Source organism: Prinia subflava, chromosome Z (genome assembly GCF_021018805.1).
Source record: "Prinia subflava isolate CZ2003 ecotype Zambia chromosome Z, Cam_Psub_1.2, whole genome shotgun sequence".
NCBI classification, from domain to species: Eukaryota; Metazoa; Chordata; class Aves; order Passeriformes; family Cisticolidae; genus Prinia; species Prinia subflava.
This window is the reverse complement of record NC_086283.1, coordinates 101664394-101683509: the sequence shown is the minus strand read 5'-3', so window position 1 is coordinate 101683509 and position 19116 is coordinate 101664394. Positions and strand designations below refer to the sequence as shown.

The window sequence follows — 19116 nt, the reverse complement described above, 5'->3', positions numbered from 1 at the left end:
TCCAGGCTCTCCAATTTCCCTAACATAACTTCATGGGTTTGTGATTTGCTTAAAGCCTTGCCTTCCTAATAAGGTTAAGGAAGATGAAATAGTCCTGGGAATTCCTCTCGATGTGAGACGGACTTGTGTTTTTATATAAAACCTACTAAAGAGAGTCTTAAAACAAAAGCAGGGTTTTTCTGTGCCAGGAAGGGTTGTTTCTGAGTGCAAGTGTTGGCTCCCTGGTCTCGGTGTGTCAATGAACTCACAGATTCACAGAGTTCTTTCCAAGGCTGAAATAGATACGGGCTTGAGGATCCCACGGGTTCGTCCTGCATGGCCAGAAAACTGCCAGTGAAAGTCTCCCTTCCTTCCCTGCCAGGCAGGGCTTGGAAAGAGCTCGAAATTGTTCAAAATCCCACGGCAGTTTGGAGAAGTAACTGTGACTAACTTATGTAACTGGTCTATTTTCCTTGGGTTTGCCACCCCGACCCTCCTTCATCGGTGGGAGTTGAAGGGTAGGAGAACATTGCAAGGCTTAAGTGTTTCTTAAAGAGAAGCACAAGCTGTTCCTCAACCAACCTAATCATCCATCTCTTTTCATGAGAAAGAGGAGCCCTAAAATCTGGGAGTTAATAACAACTTCTCAAATCTTGCTGCAATTTCTCCGATTTTTGGGTTTTGGTCTGTAAAAGACGCTTTGTTGGGCAGTTTCAGGAAAATTCAGGTTGGAAATAGTGAGCCCGGTTTCCTTTATTTACTCTTAAACAGATTTTCAGGGCAACTCTGCAAACACTGCAATAGCTGTAGATTTAAAATACTTTATAGAGGTTGAAAAGAGCCCAGCTTTTATTACACAGTAGACTGGACAGTTCTGTAGTCTTAACTGGGATAAGTTGAAAGCACTGGATACAGAAGTTAAATGACTTTAAATTTTAATATGGAAGGTGCTTGCAAAAATAACCCAAAGAAGGTAGAAGTTGACAAGAAGAAGTTTCAGACATGAGATCCAGCACTGCATATTAATAGATAAGATTCTGTATAAATGCATCTGCACGACAGATAAATCTGCAGACAGACTGTAGGCATGCATCCTTATTTCTCTTATTTCTGTTATTTCTCATCTGCTATTACTAAGGACCACCTGAACTCTCTTTTAATTATTAAAAAAAAAGGCAGATTGTTGTTGAATTTCTTTGGTTTTTGCAATTTTCTTAATATTAGGTGCATTTTGCTCATTTTTTTAAAGCCTCATCTTTTGGAATCTGGTGAGCATATTACCGTCCATTTGAAACCAAGAATTTGAAATTTACTAGCTTTTGTGCTTCTAAAATAACATTTTGTAATAGTTCTCTGATGTATGAATAAGGTTCAGACCAAGAGACAAGAGATTCCTTATCTTTTTTTAAACATTTCAGTATTTTAGGTTGGTCACACGTAGCTTTTTGAGTGTTTTCGTTTGAAATACCGAAACTCTTTTTCTTCTCTATCTGTTAGTACTTCAATGCGGATGTTTTTTAATCAGATGTTAGTGTTTAAAACTTTAAATGGATGTTACAAATGAAGATTTATCTGGGCATAAAAAAAGAACTAGTTTGTTTTAAATTTAAATCACTTTTGGGGGCAAACTGCCATTTGAAACTCCAGATTTTTTAACACATTTATCGGCCCTGCTACACAAAAACCCTTTAAAAAAGGCTTATTGAGTTTCCTAAAGTAGGCATATTTTGCCAAGTCCTGAATACCCTATTGATTATTCCCCCCAAAAAGTGGCATGAATATGCAGGATGCATGAATATTTTCAGTAAGTTTAGAATTTCTTCAGGACATACGCAAGAACTCTGCATGTCTTTGAGCAAGTCATTAATTTCAGATGCAGAAAGAGCCTCTGGAGCGCTGAAAGTCTGCTGGTTCACATCTGCCTATATATTTTTTAAATGGCTATAAATGTATATATCCATATATATTTATATCCAGAAGACACCAGCAACTTTTTGCTGTGGTCTTTGTGTCTGCAGACGGCGCTTCTCTCCAGCTGAAGATACTAGTGGGTGTTTAAGCTATGATGGACCAGGAGTGCCGTGGGCTTCACAGTGTCAGGGGTGAGGTGCAGAGCTTTTGGCAGACGTGGTGGGCTCTGCAAAACACAGTGGATGTCAAGGAATAACAGGGATGAGGTGGACATAGAGAAAGAGGAGATGGTTCTGCCTGATGTGGTCTGAAACCTCAGCCGTGGTCAGGGTTGTGGAGGGCACAAGTTGGGGACCAGGCTCGGGGCGTAGAGCCAGGAGAATGGAATTATATTCCCAGACCATCCGTGATCTGTGCTGGAAAAATCAGCACATTGAGGTAGCTGAGTTGTCTGGGACAGCGTGGAAATTTTTTAGCTGCTTTTCAGAAAGCCTTCTGAGAGCTTACCAGTAAAGGATTGCAGGAAGTGGCAGAGCGTGAAGGGGCAACGTGGCTATGTCTGGCTTGGTTTTTTTGTTTTGTTTTGTTTTTTACAGTGAGGGGAAAGTGCATTTCTTTTGAGGAGGATAGGTTCAGAAATGTTAAAATTTCAGATGTTAAAAATTCAAATCTTAAGCGCTTCAGTGGGCGTAGAGCTTATAAAATGGCGGCACCACGAGAGTTGAGGTTGTGTCAGCATCCAACCCTGGGACCTCTTTTTTTCACAGCTGCAATTTCTGAGCAATTCTGAGGTGTCCTTCATGGATGGGAGTTCACAGTCCAGGTTAAGAAAGCCATTTGTAGCTTTATTCCAGGAAAACGACGTCTGTGCACCCGAGCTCGTGGGGAAGAACGGAGACACCCAAAGCTTTCGCTGAGGCAGTTTAAGAGGCCTGCAAATATTTCACCCTCTTTCCCCCTACCCAAGAGGCAAGGGAGGCACAGTTTGATTTTTCTGAACAAACTGAAATAGCCTTTCCTGAAGGAAATCTCCGTGTCCATACAGAGGGGTGGCAGAGCTTTCAGTCCTGATGCTCTAAACGCTGCAAGTTTGTGTGCAGACAAGGCCCAGGAGAGTTATGGTGGAGCTATTAGGAGGGGAAGTGATTTTTTCTTAGACTGATTAAAATTCTTTGGGCTTTCTGTTTGTTTGTTTTTAAACACCTATTTAGCTTTTAATTAACATTTAAGAGAAGGGAAGCTGGTTAAATATTCAATACCTCCTCCCTTTCAATTAAGGTGGAACAGTACACAACGCGTGATGAGGCCTCTGGGAAGTATGGAAAAATGGAGAAGAGCAGGCTCTTGATTATCATTTTCAGAGGGACAGGAAAGGTGAAACCCATCTGATTATTGCTGCTGTTAACAATAATAATGTCGAGACTATTTTTTTTTTCCCCTAACATCAGAAAGCAGTCTAGAAGTTCAATTATTCTTTAAAACCATACATCCCGTCTTTGGCCTGTAAATACCTCCATTTTTCCACTCCCATTCTTTACTTATTTCAGGTGCAAGCATGGAGGATTTTCTAATAGGCCTTTTCAGCAGCTTAGCAGGGAGGCTGCAGATGCTGGGGAAGTTATTCTTCATGCTCCATGCCCTTATCTTCATTTTGATGCAGCTCTTTCTGTCCCGGCGAGTCAGCAGCCTCAAACCGCACGGCCCTGGGAGCTCAACCGAGCAAGTGAGAAAGAGCTGTATCACCAGCATACTCCAGCCTCTTCCCCTTTCCCTTCTGGATTGAAAAATCCAGCTGCCTTCTGTCTGTGAGCCCGCTATCCCTCAAAATTACACACAAAACACACAGAAAAGGGCGTCTCGATGGATTGGGAATACGCTAGTATTCGTAATTCAACAAATTCGCCCTCCCTAAACTTAAATTCCTTCCTTTTGATTTGGTGTACCCTAATTTATGTCAAAAAATAGTTTGTTTTGCTGGCTGTCCAGTTTTAAAAAAGTATTATGCTAGCTAAAAAAAACCCAAACCAACAAACCTATTTTACATTGTGGAAACTCCTCAAATCAATGCCCAAGAGGTGATATATGTATTTTTAAGCCTGCTGTATCTTCTACTGTGGTGAGACAACTTACCTGCAGAAAATACTTTACTTTCACCAAATATCCCACAAAAAGGATTTTTTTATAAATGGCCACACTACATAAACAAGTTTTTAAAATGGAGTTGCTGGCACCAATAGGAGTCGTGTAAATGTATGTGCCTGAATGAGTGGTTGCTTTTCGGCTTCTTTTTAAGGAATGAAGAGAGAGGAGATGCTAAAATGCAGATCTATTGGATAGGTTTCATACACTATAACTTCAAGGTTTACTGGATATAGGATTGCATCGATTTTTAAAAACAGAAACAAATGTTTTGCAAAAAGATTTCTGACTGCATCCATTACAAGACTTTCCAATTCAACTTTAAAATTAGCGTTTTATGATGACACAATAATTTTTAAAATAACTGTTGCATGTTGTCTGATGACCTATTCAGTGCTATGGCTTTTTATTAAAAAAAAAAAAAAGCGAAACCAAATGAAATCTCAAAACCCAAGATATTTTTTCCATGATCCTCTCTTCCAACTACATAAAGACATGAATATATTTATATTTATATATCTTGTGATTACTTATCAGCAGAGTTAATTTTGTGTATTTACTGGCTAGACTAAAACAATAATTAATCCAATTAGTTCAATAATTGGTTATTTACCAAATATTTTTTTAATTATTGAGAGCCCATTTCTGCTTCAGCTGTAAATAATAGAAAACCTCCCTTCAATTTCAGCTAAAGTGGTATTTCATTCTTTTTAAAAAAGTTTTTTATAGCTTTTATAGAAGCAATTCATAGAAGCCATGGAAGAAGGAAAAATTGTGCAGTTACAGAGGATAATGAAAGTAACGTTTTTGTCAGAAGGTTCAGTTTTTAAGTCAAACTGGCATTCAGATGAACTTCCCAACTTGTGATTCTTTAAAAACTTAATTCAATTTGCAGACAAAAAAAAAAAAAAAAAAGGCTGAAGGAAGTAGCATGCATGTTCCTGGAAATAGCCAAACTCTGTTACACGGAAAATTCTGTGCTATAATATGATTAAAAGTTGATGTGAGCAACCAAAGACAGGAGCCCTTCAACTGGCTGACCCCAGAGCTGTATCCTTCAGATGCAAATACCACTAATGTCAATTTTATCTCTGCTGGATATAAATTATATCCAGTTGCAGCACACCCGTGCCATGGAGCTCTGGAAGATGATAAAGCTGAAGGCAAAAAGGCATTTTTCCTGTGGATTTGGGAACAGGGTCCTGCTCAGATGGAGAGCACGGGCTTCCTGTTGAGAGGAGAAGAGATGAGACTGTAGAGAAAGGTCTTCCCTTTTCTCTGCCTGCTCCCAGTTGTTCTCTGATAAGGGTATCTTCAAGAGGGGTTAGAGGCAGAGGAGGAATCAGCTCAGCAAGAAGAGTGTCAAGGAGACATCAGCTATTGTCTGCAAGAGGCCATGCTGTAGGTAGATACTTCACTGAAGTAGAGGAAATATGAATTCACGAATATTTGTGCTGTGCACCCAGAAATTTGTAGATAAAGCTCGATCTTACTCTTTCTTTTTATTTTTGCCCCTTTTTTTCCCTCTCCAGATTCTCTGAGGCAGATGCCTAGTAAGGACAACACTGACAAAAAGCACCATCAGTAAATCAATAACTTTTTTTCTTTCTCTTTTTTAAGGAGAACACACACAAGAAACCAATTCACCTCATTCTCTGAAGAAGGATGTGGAAAATATGGGGAAAGGTAAAATAAATAAAGGCCTCTTACATTATAAAACTGCTCTTTGTTTTAATAGAATATGAGGATAATAGGGGGCACTTTTGTTCTGCACCATATTTTAAGCTTGTCAAGTAACATATGAATAATATATGGACCTTTGGGTGGATATAATTGAGATTAATGCATATATATCAATCAATACATGACACTGTAATATAATACTTTAAAATAATATATTACATTGATTTATATTCATGGCTTTCTGCACAAAATCTATGGTAGGTCTATGCAACACTGTTGGCTTTTTTTTTTAATAAGCGCTAAAATATTTTGTCTTAGAGTAATGAATTGCTCTGCAACTGTTCTTTCAAGAATTATTTATACAGATTATCAAGACCACTTTTTCTCTTTGTTAGAGGAACTCCAGAAGGTTCTGTTCGAGCAGATCGACCTACGGAGGAGGCTGGAACAGGAATTCCAGGTGTTGAAAGGAAACGCGACTTTCCCAGTCTTCAGTAAGACACAAAATCTGTGGTTTTGGTGTTGTGTGTGTTGTGTATGCCAGGTTGATAAAATGAGAGAGCTTCTCTCATTTTGCTGCCATGATCTTGGGCTTAGTTCTGCTGAGGCCAGGTAGGGGCAGGGCTCGGAGCAAGTTAGGATAGTGGGAGGTGTCCCCAGATGGAATGAGGAGATTTTTCAGGTCCCTTCCAACCCAAAACATTCAGTGAATCTACGCTGACACTTCTGCTTTGGCTTTGCAGCTGCCCAGGCAGGCCTTTTGTAGGGAAAATACAAAGCTGGATGGTTTTTTTGGTGTGCATTCTACTATTTTTGATAGCACTGAATACAGTGAGCAGACAGAAACGCATCCAGGCCCTCATGGGGTATGGTGAGGTTGGTGTCTTGGCCAAAGCCTCAGTGGCTTTTGAAGGCAAGATACTTAATACTTGTTTTAAGGAGGTTCTTAATACTCGTTTTCAGGAGGATCCAGCTGATGCTGGAGAACTGATCAGGCCTCTTTAAGGAGTAGAAATTCCTGTTTGGATTTTTCCCATTGAGAGAGGCCATTGGAGATGGTCCTTTCACCACGGCTGCCGAGGCAGAGTGCTGCTGCCCAGGGCTATGGAATGTGCAGGGCACATCTCAAGTAAAACAAAATGGGCACTTATCAGGGCTTTTGTGAAGCTGCCAGAAGGTTGGGCTGGTCCTACAGGAATGTGGAAAAAGAGCCTTGGCTGGGATCTCTGAAATGACTCCGGAGTAATGGCAGAAAGATTCTTCCCGGAGAAATCCCATCTCAATCAGGAAGATCCCACTGGAAAAGGTGGGAACACAGACAGCATTTTCCTATTGTTTAAAGAAAACAGGCTTGTCCCCTTTCTGTAGCATCATAGGTGAGTTCAGGGAAGCAAGGAAGTGTGAGGACTCTGGGAATGACTCCATCTTTAGCCCGAATATTGAAACATGTAGACAGCTCCATAAATAAAGAAGAGTAACTTGACATGATACAGATATTAATGAAAGGAGCATAACCTCATCCTTCAGAATAAATCCAGTCATTACTTGGGTTTGGGAGTGAGGTAATTTTCAAATAACTTGTGGAGATCAAAATGCTGCTGTGTGGTATTGGTGAAATGGCATCTTGGACTTTAGCCATTCAAGTCTCTTATTCATCCTTTTGTTCTTCTACAGTAAAATTAATGCTCTGTCTTTGCCATGTAAATAAACACTGCAATTAAACCACATGAAATACAATTCAAATAAAAGAAAAGAACAAGTACGGCCAACCAAGGAAGTGGTGACTGCTGTATGCTGGCTTGAAAAATATGTGGTTTCAATGTACCACAAAGTAGTGGTCAATTTTCTCCAGGATTAAAATAGAAAACAGATAATGTGCTATAAACCATACCTACAAGTGACCGTAAAGCCTATTTACAGATTTAGATTTACCAAAAAAACCCACCCCTCCTCTGCATGCAATAAAACAAGAAAAAAGGGTCTTTGTGAAGCAAATTAGTGTAAATCCATGTTAAGGGCGTTTTGTCCTCTAGTGCAGTGCATGTTCTAGCACAAGAGAGGGGGGCTCTTGTTGCTGGGCAGGGCTGTTGCTTTAGGTTGGGTATTAAAATGGTATTGGTGTCTTGGGCAGGGAGGAGCCAGGGAGAGAAGTGTTGGAGACCCAGCTAGAGTAAAGTTGAGGTAAAATTAAAATCGTATTGAAAACTCATCCCTGTTTCAGCTGGGAGGCAAGATGCGAGATGTGGAAGGCAACACTATTTCTCTCTGGAAAATGTTTCTGTCAGGTTACCTGCAGTTAACTTTAGAGTCACCTTTTTTGGGTCCTCCACTTGGAACTGATCTTTTTTGGGGTGTTATGCCTCCATAGCATCAACACACAACAGGGCTGTGCAGTAAACAGTGTTTGGTTTCAGAGTTCTCCTCTCATTTAAATCTCTGTTAAATGAGAACTGAGCTTATTTGCGAGCTCTCTTAGCAGTGCTGTGCTGCAGTCCTCTCTGTGGCTCCTTCTACCTGCTTGAAACACAGACTGTGATAATTTATAAAACAGCAAGACCTTGTCTTCTGCTGTATTTTTCACATTGCTGTTGTGCTTGAAAGCTGCAGGTGAAATTTTCCTTTGCCTTTGCAGAGATGCCTTGAATTTAAAAAGAAATTTAAAAAAAAAAAAGAAAAAAAAGATCAGACCACATGAAGAAAGTCAAAGTTTTTGCTGTCCTATTTGATAAAAATACAGGCATCTCTGCATGGTGACAGTGGAGCCCTGCTCTGGTTTTTACCCTCCGTGTCGGCTGCTCCCCGTTCTGTCCGTCTGCATTTTAAACAATGTGGCAATAAAATGGCGGAGATGCAGTCTGGGTACTTACAGTATTTAATTTTGTGTTAAGAAAGCTATTTAAATATTCATATCTTTTCTCCTGGGTACTGCTTATGGCTTTGTCTGTGAGCATTTGGGCTCGGATAAACGCCGCCGGAAAAAAAATCGCTGTCCCCACCATTAACACCCCATTTCCACAGTGAGCTTGGACATTTTCCGTCATGAAGATGCAGCTGGCAAGAAAGTGTTGAGGGAAAAAAGGAAAATTTCTCCTTAAAGCCTACTCAGAGTGAAGCTGGAGGACCTCAGTTGTAAATATCAGCCTTCAGTGACCAGGACAGGAGGCAATTACCTTCTTGTACTGCATGATTTTTTGGAGGGGCTAGAAAAAGAGGAATTGTAAAGCTGCTTTGTTTCTGTTGGCTCGTTTTTCTGATCAAGTTGGAGTAGAGGGAATAGGCTTAAAAGTTCTGTGGGAATTTACTGGAAATCTGAAGAACTTTGTTGAGATAATGCCACCATATCCTTTTCAACGTGGTTGTGCTGCACCCCTGAGTGCTTCAGCTTGCCAAAATTCCTCACTCTTTCCCTGTTTCATTGCTCTTTTCCTGCCTCCTTTTCTTTTAAACTACAACTTCAGCTCATCATTCAGAGAGGACAGAGTTCTTCTTTGAGAGGGGGACAGAGCTCTGCCCCCTTGTTCTTTCATCCAGGACAGGCTGGTTACTTGACTCAAAATAATAGTGGCTGGGGTGGGTTTTCTCTCCTCTTCCATTTAATAGCCCCTCCTTGCACCCTGACCTCCATCAGGCAGCTCTTCAAGTTATTGGTTCTCATCAATAGTTTTGTTTATGTTTCTTTTCCCCACCCATCAACAGGAATGTTATGGAACACAGAGCATCAGTTAATCTTCTAACAAATTAAGCTTTTGGTTCAAAACCAAAAGAAATGGTTATTTAGGAGGAAAATCAGGGAAGGAGCATCTACTGGAGCAGGAAGGCCGGCCTGTGCTGTAACCCAGCTGCCCAGGATCTCTCTTTCAAAGACTTTTTCACTTCCAAATTCCACGTTGGTTGCGTTCAAAGCCGTCAGCACAATGCTACAAACCACAAATCAAACCCTGCATCCTTGAACACTTTCTCCTCTCACACGCTGGACATCGCTGTTGATGTCAACAGATTTATGCCAAAGCAAAGAAGAGCAGTTTCTGCTCTTCTCTTCTTTGCAAAAGTTTGACTAATGACTGCAGAGGAAAATAGCTGGGAATAAATGCCAGCAACACAATCTTAGCATCCTACATTTTCTGATGGGGGAAGTAGTGAAATCTATTTTTTCTACATTTTTTTCTGTTGTCAGTGGTGTTTCCTATTAGATACATATTTGTTAGTCATATGTTTTAATTGAGTGAAGGACTTTTGTAATGCTTTGTGGTTCCTCAGTAGCGACTGGGTTTGATTCAGCTTGATTTATGTCAGTTCTGCCGTGTGGTCTCTGTTTTCATTATTGAACCTGCATTTTTTTTTTTTTTTGCTCTCTCCTACAGATAATTTTCAAGATCAGATGAAGCGGGAACTGGCGTACAGAGAAGAAATGGTGCAGCAGCTACAAATTGTAAGTTTACTTTCTCTGACAAAAATGTCTTGAGCTGCTGCTTCGTGTTTTTTAAGCGCACACCTCAAATCTTTCCTTTGTGAGCCATGCAGATGCACCATTACCGAGCTCCTACTGCCTTATATTTAGCAAGAGGTAAACACACAGTTCTCAGCTGGTTTGGAGCCTAATTACCTGGAGATTTACTTTCCTACAGTAACCAGATGGGTCTTCATGTTTCAGCTAAACAAAATGTGTTGACTCTACACGGAGAGGTGATTCTGCGGAGAGGAGTGTGGAGGAGGGAATCAGTAAACCTTAAGCAGTTAAATGTTTTTACCTCGTGTGAGTTGCCAAGAGGTGCATTTCAGCCCTCAGCAGGGAATCTGCTCAATCCCTGCTTCTCTCCAGAAAATAAACCTTAGGATGTGTCTTTTTCTCATTTCAGACACTAGAAGAAGTGCTTAACTCAGCAGTAAAGGATCAAGTTGCCAAAAACACCGTTCAGTGCAGGCACACGTTTCTGTTGGGTCTCTTGCTTGTTATTTTAAAACCAAGAGGGATTTTTCTGTGTGCTGGTGCAGCTCTAGATCATCACATTCAGCTGTGTTGTTTTGAAAAGTTGACGTTCTTAATCCGGTGCAAGCAAAGGGGCTGGAGCACGGGAAGCTTTTCCACATCCATACAGTGCTTAGTGTGGTTTCAAGAGCAGGGCATGGTGAGGCTGTCAGCTAATTCTTGCTTTGCTGGTGCTTTTTGTGATCAATCTGACATTGCTCAACAGGGTTCTGTTTTTGAGGCAAGTTTGGCAAATATCCCCACTTCCCTGAATCAGCCCTGTGCTCCCCTGTTTAAATTTTCCTTCTGCTTGTCACGGGGCCCTGGTGCAGAGAAGGCATTGCCCAGCCTCCTGGTACTGTCATTTTCTAACTGATGGGTTAGGACATAAAAGTAAAGCTGAAGGCCAGGACTGTCAAACTTGAGCTCTGATGTTTGGAAGCGTTTAGGACTGGCCTTATTTTTAGAGCTGCCGAACATCCACAGGCCCCGTTCCTGCTGACTGCAGAGATTTCAATGAGAGATGGAGGGTGTTTGAAAGAGGTTGTTTGTGGAGGAAACACAAGTCCAGAGCATCTCTGGGTGTTTTTTTGCAGCTGGTCTGCTCTCTTTTCCTTTAATGTGCCCAGCTGTTGCTGTGTTCCCCTTTGTGTCCCGATGCCAGGCAGGAAGTTTGACTTGACCTGTGAATTTTGTTGTCGCAGAAAATCCTAATTAGGATGCCATTCTGAAAAGCACTTTCCCTGGTGCTTTGGACTGGAGGCAGGTGACCAGTGGGATTTCCTGCTGCAAAGCATTTCTAAGCACAAAGTTTATGGGCCCAGCCTTTATCTCTTGTGTCAGCTGAACTTGGAGCTAACTAACTCTGACACTCAGGGAAGGAATGGATCACCTCTGCCTTTTACCTTGTAGTCCAGTCGTGGAGTTGTTTCTGGAACTGGATATCCCAGAACCCCAGCAAGCCAGCTGTGATGGTTTCTCTGAATTTCTTGGGCAGGAAAAGAAATATGATCAAGTAATTCACACCCTTTTCACTTACTGACGTATTCCATGGACAGACTAAGAGTCATGTAATCGTTAAACAGAGATGTCTCAATGTACTTACAGAGAATAATTTCAACATTTAATGTGCTTCACCAACAGCTCAGGACTGTTGGTCCTGAGCTGTTGGTGAAGCACATTAAATGTGATCTTCACTCACTACAGATGCCTGAGTTTAATTATTACTTATAGAAACATTGTCAAATCACCAGTAAGTTTCCATGCTCATATTTGTGGGGCAGGTTGTGATCGGTGAGACTTGATACAAAGATGTTTGTATGAAAAACTGAGACTGCTGCAAATAACAACTGTGCTTGCTTAAGATGGGTGCAGAAGTATTCAGAGATGTCTTGGCTGATAACTGAAATGGAGTCAGCACTTTTGAGGTGATAATCCCAGCAGTTGCTTTAATTCATTTCTGGGAATATGTCTTGTATGTTTATATCTAGAATTAAGATTAATGAACTGAATGTGGTAATGATGGAACTACTTTGGCCTTCCGGGGTTATTGCACGGATGAATTGATGCAGAATACACAAAAAGCATAGCTGCTTTTGATTTTTTTGTTTAACTGCTGTTGTTGTTTTAAACTGGGGCAGTTAGGCTTTTTTTTTGTACCTGAGATGCTGCACTACTACTTTAACAGGGCTTTAACCTAATTTTCTTGTTGAAAAAGAAGTACAAAGAGAAAAGCTGAAGCATGTGATACATACTGAAATCATAGTTTTACTTAGACCTTCATAGGTGTGTGCCTTTGTAGTACTAAACTCAAAATTTATTGATGTAACTAGCCACAGAACTTGTCCTAACTGCTTTTAAAAATTATTTTACAAACAATATAGGTGTCTAGAGTCAGGGGGAGTTTTGGCTCTTCTCACTACTAAAGATATACAACTTAAAATAGTCCTTCCTGAATATCCCTGGGAAGATTTAAGAGCTGTGTGGATGTCACACTTGGGGTCGTGGGTTTGTGTGGGTAGAGCAGTGCAGAGGAAATGGTTGGATTTGAATTTCTTGGAGGGATTTTCCAACCTAAACGATTCTGTGATTCCCTGATCCCCTGCAACTGTGGGTACCAGAGGCAGGTTTTGCCAAAACGATCGTTTACTCACCCTGAACTGAGTAATCAGGTTTTAAAATAAATTGACCCAGCGTGCTTGCTGTTTCGGAAACGTCCGGAATACAAGCTGAACGCAATCACGAAAAAAATCAACCGAATATGATTGCATTTGAAAACTTTCCAGCACAAACACCCACTGCAGCCTGACGTGGCGCTTGTGCCCTGTGTGTGGGCAGTGTTGTTTCTGGCCGTGACGATTTTTGTCCCGTTATTTTTGGGGAGATTCTTCCCCGTTTTGGGAGCGGTCCGTCGCAGCGCGGCCCGCGGGTGCCCTCTGCCGCCCGCCGGCCGCCACTGCAGCGGTAAATCCGCGCTTAAACCTCGCTTAAAGCCGGGCTTTAATCCATGGCCCCATCGCTGCTACTGCTGCTGCTCTGCCCGCGCCGCAATTGAAGAATAATAATAAAAAACTAATGATACTTCATGGCTTTCTGTAAGCCGGGAGTGAGGCTCATGTCACTGGGAAAACGGCGTGGGTGCTGTTCTCCTACATCTTCACTGGTGGATGTTGGGTTCTTTGCAGGCAGCCTGGCTTGGTAGGTTGCTGGGGCAGAGGGATGTTGTGTATCCATTAGTTTTGATGAGAATCAAAGAATAAATAAGGCTGAGTGGCCGCTGGAGGTCATCTAGTCCAGCCTCCCTGCTTGAATAGAGTCCCCCAGAGCACATTGCTCAGAACAGTTTTCCAGGCAGGTTTTGAACACCTCCAGTGAGGAAGGCTCCACAACCTCTCCATGCAGACCATTCCAGAAAAGAATTTCTTCCTGATGTCCAGATGGAACTTCCTGTGTTTCAGTTTTCAGAGTTTTCAGAGTGTCTGACGCAGCTACCAGGAAGTATTGCAACCTGTTTGTGCCAGGTTCTTGGCTGAATGCTAAGAAACAACCAATCATCCTATTTTTAAAGAAAATGGGTCTTAGACCCCTGAATGCATTTTCCTCTTCCTGCCCTTGCAAAGTGCCGTGTCCCAAATTGGCTGAGTACAGGACGTGTATGTGGTGATCATATATAAAAATATAAATTTTGCACGTGGATCCTGTTGTGCCAGGGCAGGTTTAAACTGGATATTAGGAAAAAAATTCTTCACTGTCAAGCACTGAGGTCAGATGCTTAGGGCAGAGGTGGAGTCCTCATCCCTGGCGGGGTTTAAAGGCTGTGTGGACATGGCACCTGGGGACATGGGTTAATGCTGGGGAAATGGTTGGACTCAACGATCTCAGAGATCTTTTTGAAACTAAAAAATTCTGAGATTCTGAGGATCAACTGGCTTTTGTTACTGAGTTGTCCAGAAAGGGCCAGTGAGGAGGAACTGCTGCCCAGCAGGGTGGGGGAATCCTGACAGGCACACATGGTACAGCCTTAGAAGAGCTCACCTGCCTTTAGAGTTCTTGGCTTCTGTCAGTGACACTGGAACTCATCTGCTGGGACAGCCCAGCACCATAAGCAAGTATCAAGTCACCTCCTGCCAGACCTGAGACTCTGCATCTGTCTGATATTGTCTTCTGAGCAACTGTGTCAGTGGAACAAGTTTTAAAAGCATGAACTTTCCTCCTAGCTGCCTGGTGAAAGAAAAAGATCAGAAGCAGCATTGCCAGCATGATGATTTTCATCCTTTAACGTTTTTGTGAGCTCCTCTCAAACATGGCCACAGGGAAGAACACCAAGCAGGAAATTTCAGCCTCCTGCAAATTGAGGAGCTTTTCTTAATTTTTTCTCAGAGCTGCCTTACAAGTAGTTTGTGGGTTCTCAGGGAGTGTTGACGGCAGTGGTGACCTGTCCCCACCAGGAAAAGCTCAGGTGGTGTTCATCAGCCATTGTGGCTTAGATCATCTAGTGATGATCAATCCCACTAATTTTACTTTGGGGTAAAAGGTGACAGGTTTTTGAGGTGTGTTGGAAATGTGAAACACTCAGGCAGGCATTTGTCTTTCCAGATTAGGTGAAAAATGATGGTTTGGTTTTGTTTGGGATATTTTAATTAGGTTATGCTCTTCTGAACTGACTTCCTCCTTACCAGCCTCGCTCTGGGCTGATAATAATGTTCTGAGCTCAGAACCAGATCTATCTGGAACTCCTCTGTGTTTTATGGCTTTCTGCTCTCAGTGCTCCTTTAAATCAACTCTGTTCTTCAGAGCCAGGCAATAAAATAAATCAGAAACTATCTCTCTGCAAAACTGATTTCCATCTCTGCATCATGTTTCACCCTGATGCTTCAAGATTGACAGGGAATGTTTAAAAGAAGAAAAAAAAATTCTACCATGTGGTTAATGTTGGTGAATCTTCAGAGGCATGAGAGCCTCTTCCTCTGGGTCACTCTGTAATTCAGAAGGGCACGAGCAGTTTTTATTCCTAGTTTACATTATTTACACAAAGCTGGTGCTTTTGTATAACCAGTGTATTCATTATCCAAACAAGAAGCACCCACGTTTGTGTGTGTGGAGATCTCACTCTGCGTGTGCCTGTCTCCATTCTCAAAAACAGGAGGTGGGAAATGGCAGTGCTTCAGTGCCATTTGTGATTTCTGTGCTCGGCCTGAAGTGGTGCAGCTCAAATGATTGGCCTTGACGAGAATACAAAGTTTTTCAGCAGAATGGCTCTCGGGTTTCTTGAGTGGCATCTTGTGCTCAAGTGCCTGCTCGCAGGCACACACATAATGACAGGTAAAACAACATTTCTGGAACACTGTGTCCTGTGTCCTCAAAAGGCTCATCCCTGACTGTGCACAGGAAAGTGATCTGTTTTCACCAGAATTTTATTCCCTGCTGTCAGCTTCTTTTTTTGTTTCTTTCTTTTTTTTTTTTTTCAGGATAGGTGAGCAAAACTTGTGTCTTGACAACATATGTGGATATGACTTGGGTTGATAGGATGGAGCTGTGCCTATTTCTCCAGTAAATTCGGATGTTAAAAAATGGATGCCTTGTAGGAATTTAAGCAGAAAGCTTCCTTTCCTTTGGAATCTGCAGAAATTCTAATCAAAAATGTGTGTGGATGTACAGGGAGCCACAAGCCACACTGCTGCTGCATGAGTGCAAAATATTTTTTCTAGGCAACAGAAGGCAGATCATTGTGTACCTCACCAGAGATGGGATGCAGAGGTGAAGCCTCTGAAAGAGGATGGTGTGCTGAATCTTCTTTGATATCTGTGTATAACAGGGATCAGACAGGAACTTCAGAAAAGATATCCCAGTCCTATCCATTATCTGTGCTTTGGTTCCAGTCATGGAGCAGGCTCTGGGCTTGCTGACTGGGTTTCTTCCAGGTGGAATAAATGGGGATGTGTTCCAGGAATACACACAGGACTGTGCTCCAGTTCCTAATGGGCACCAGGATTAGACTGGAGTCAGCCTGTAGGAAAAAGGACTCAGTGTCCACACTGAATTTTCCTTCAGATCTGCTCTCACTGTATCTCCTACTAATGCAGACCGGGTCTTGAGAAACTGATTTTTTGCTGCTTGAAGCCAAACTGCCTTCATTTTTGTTATTTCTGTAAACCCTTTGGGAAGGGCCACCCTTTGCATTTCAGAGCCCTTTTGAGTACTGATCCTGCCCTCATCACAGAGCCCCCATGGATGCACGGAGAGAGAATATTTTGCCATGAAGAGCCCTAAATTCCATTCCAGCATCGGAGTTACCGAATGCTCTGATCACAACAGAAATAGAAGATGACACTGTGGGTGATTTAACTCATGGAGAAAGTAGTCATTTCCCTGTTGAACACCCACCTCTCCCACTGTCATCCCTTACCAGGAGATCAGGTGGAACAACACACATTAGAAAGACGCCAGTGTGCCAAATATAGCGGGGAAGTGGATTCAGAACAGTTAATTTCTGACGGAATGTACCCCGTTGTATTATCTAGGTCAGTACAGCTTGGGAGATGTCCTATATAATTTGTGGCCATGCAAACCCAAGTTGGCCTTCGTGAGTGGCAGAGAGGCAGGACTCAGCTGGTGAGGCACCACAGCTCCCAGCTGGAATGTGCTGGTTTCTTTCGTGCAGTTTGTTTGTGGCTCCCTTTTGCATCCAAACCACGGCCACAGGTGATCAGGGAAGCAGCTTCTCTGCACCCCCCTCTCTGCTGCAGCTTGGGAAGGGAGCTGTGCAGATTTTGCCAGCACCGTGTCCTGAGGGCAGCAGTGTTTGGGGACGTGGTGGAGGGGACAGCTCTGTTTTGTGGGGGGCATCTGGCCACAAGCTTCCTGATACCTATTATCTTCTGTCAAGGGAAGGGATCATAAGAGTAGTCAGACAAAACACCTGGAATTTTGATCTTTTCTGGTCATCAGTGGCTCATGCACACATGTTTCCCTTTTTCCAGGGCTGTGTAGGGGGGAAGCAGTGTGTCCCTGGGAAAAGCTTCTGCTTTCATTCAGCCACAGACGCTGCTCCTTCCTGGTGCTGCTGCTTTCAGTCAGATTGACTTTCTTTCCCAATAAGTGGAAGGGTTAGCTCTTGAGCTTCAAAAGCCCCTCTCTTTCCTCTCATCCTGACCCTTCCCTCCTCTTTTCCTTACTAAGGTAGGCAGGGATGGATAAATCTCAATGTCTTTGCAGGCACGATGCTCTACCCCAGTCCAGAGGCATGCTGGGCACAATTCACATGAACATCTTCTGTGGGCATGATGTATTTAAAACCAAAAGAGGCATTTTAGGAATTTGCATCTGTATCCACTTACCTCACACGTTTTTTGCACGAACATGTGGGGTCAGTGGTTGCAAATTCATGTGTCTGGGTGTGTGGGAAAGCTTGCTTGAACTCTCTATTTGCCCATCTGTTCCTTCTGCTGTTTGTGCAAGTTAAGGCCTTGATCCTGACTTCAGCTGACATAATTGTCAGCTTGCAGTAACATATTTGACATTATTTGTGAGCATATTCTAGAGTGCCTGGCAGCAGAAGCAGGTCAGCTCGGTGTGCAGCAGTGCCTGGGAGTGCAGAGACACAGAATTTTTTGATCTCCCAGCCTAAATTCCTCCAGTGGTCCCTCCAGAAGTCATCATCAAAGAATTTGTAGCCACTTGGATTCCCAGCTATGGGGAAATCTCAGAGCAATTTAGTTTTGTTGCATTCTAAAAGCCCAGCACTGAAGAAGAGCAGCCCTGTAATGTATTCCCTGTGGCCAATGGGCACATCATCCCACTTTGTTTCTAAATATAACTGTGTTCCCTAATATGCCCATGTTCTCTGTTTTTCTTTAATTATTTGTTCCACTTCAGTGGCTTCCCTTCAGATTGGTGCAAGTTTGAGATAGCTATTATGAACTTCCTAATTACAGGGATATAAATACACGAAGTCTCATGCTCCCAACCTGCTGTATTTTGGCTGTGCAGGGATCAGTGTGCATTGCCTGATCTGTCACAGACAGCTGATTTTTTATGATCTCACAGGTGGCTTTACCCTTTGTCAGGGTAACAAAGCATCAGAGTGCATCTTTCACATTGAATTTTAAGCTTATATCTGTTGTTTAAATTCTGACCTTTATTATTTACTTTCTGCTTCAACCTCCCTATGGTTTCATAAAGAGCTGGACTTTTGTATTTAAGATATTGTTTCCTACAGTTTCTCCCCATTTTCAGGAAGGAAAACAAAACTTTCATTTACAGGGATTTCCATCTTGGGTGTTTCTTCAGCCAGACCTTGGCTTGAGCAGTGTCTCTGTTTCTGTGTCATTCCAGATTCCCTATGCAGCAAGCTTGATCAGGAAAGAAAAGCTCGGTGCACACCTCAGCAAAAGCTAAAGGTGAGCTTGTGAAAAAGAGACTTCATTCCACCTGACCTGGCTGCCCGTGTTCCTTTGCAGCCATTGCAAGAATTAAGGGGATCATTTCGTTGTTTGACGTGGCTGGTTCTGGTCCCAAAGCCCTCTCTGTGCAGCTGTTGTGCTGCAGTCTAAAGCTGATAAATTACATGTGGCACGAATTATGAGGCTTCACCAGGGTGGGGTTTAGTGTTGGGAGCTGACCCACGGGTCCTGCAGTGACAGGACAAAGGGCAGTGGCTTCAAACTGAAAGAGAGTGGTTTAAATTAAATATTAGGAAGAAATTCTACTTTGTGAGGATTCTGAGGCCCTGGCACAGACTGCCTGGAGCAGCTGTGGCTGCCCCATTCCTGGAAGTGGCCAGGCCAGGTTGGAAGGGGCTTGAACACCCTGGGATAGTGGAAGGTGACCCTGCCCATGGCTGGGGTAGGATGAGAGGGTCTTTAAGGTTCTTTTCAACCCAAACCATTCCCTGACATCAATTGCCTCAGCATGTGCTTTTCCTGACCCTGAAAATTGTC

The 19116-nt window shown here is 42.6% G+C and overlaps 1 protein-coding gene across 1 annotated transcript in view; it reads left to right on the top strand.

Annotated features, from left to right (window-relative positions):
* SKOR2 (SKI family transcriptional corepressor 2) overlaps positions 1-18574 on the top strand; it is a 24253-nt gene extending 5679 nt beyond the window's left edge. The window contains exons 4-7 of the mRNA XM_063423010.1: positions 5650-5715; positions 6108-6206; positions 10074-10141; positions 18512-18574. Of these exons, the coding sequence (XP_063279080.1) occupies positions 5650-5715; positions 6108-6206; positions 10074-10141; positions 18512-18574 (296 nt within the window). The remainder of the gene's footprint in view (positions 1-5649; positions 5716-6107; positions 6207-10073; positions 10142-18511) is intronic.
* The last annotated feature ends 542 nt before the right edge of the window (positions 18575-19116 follow it).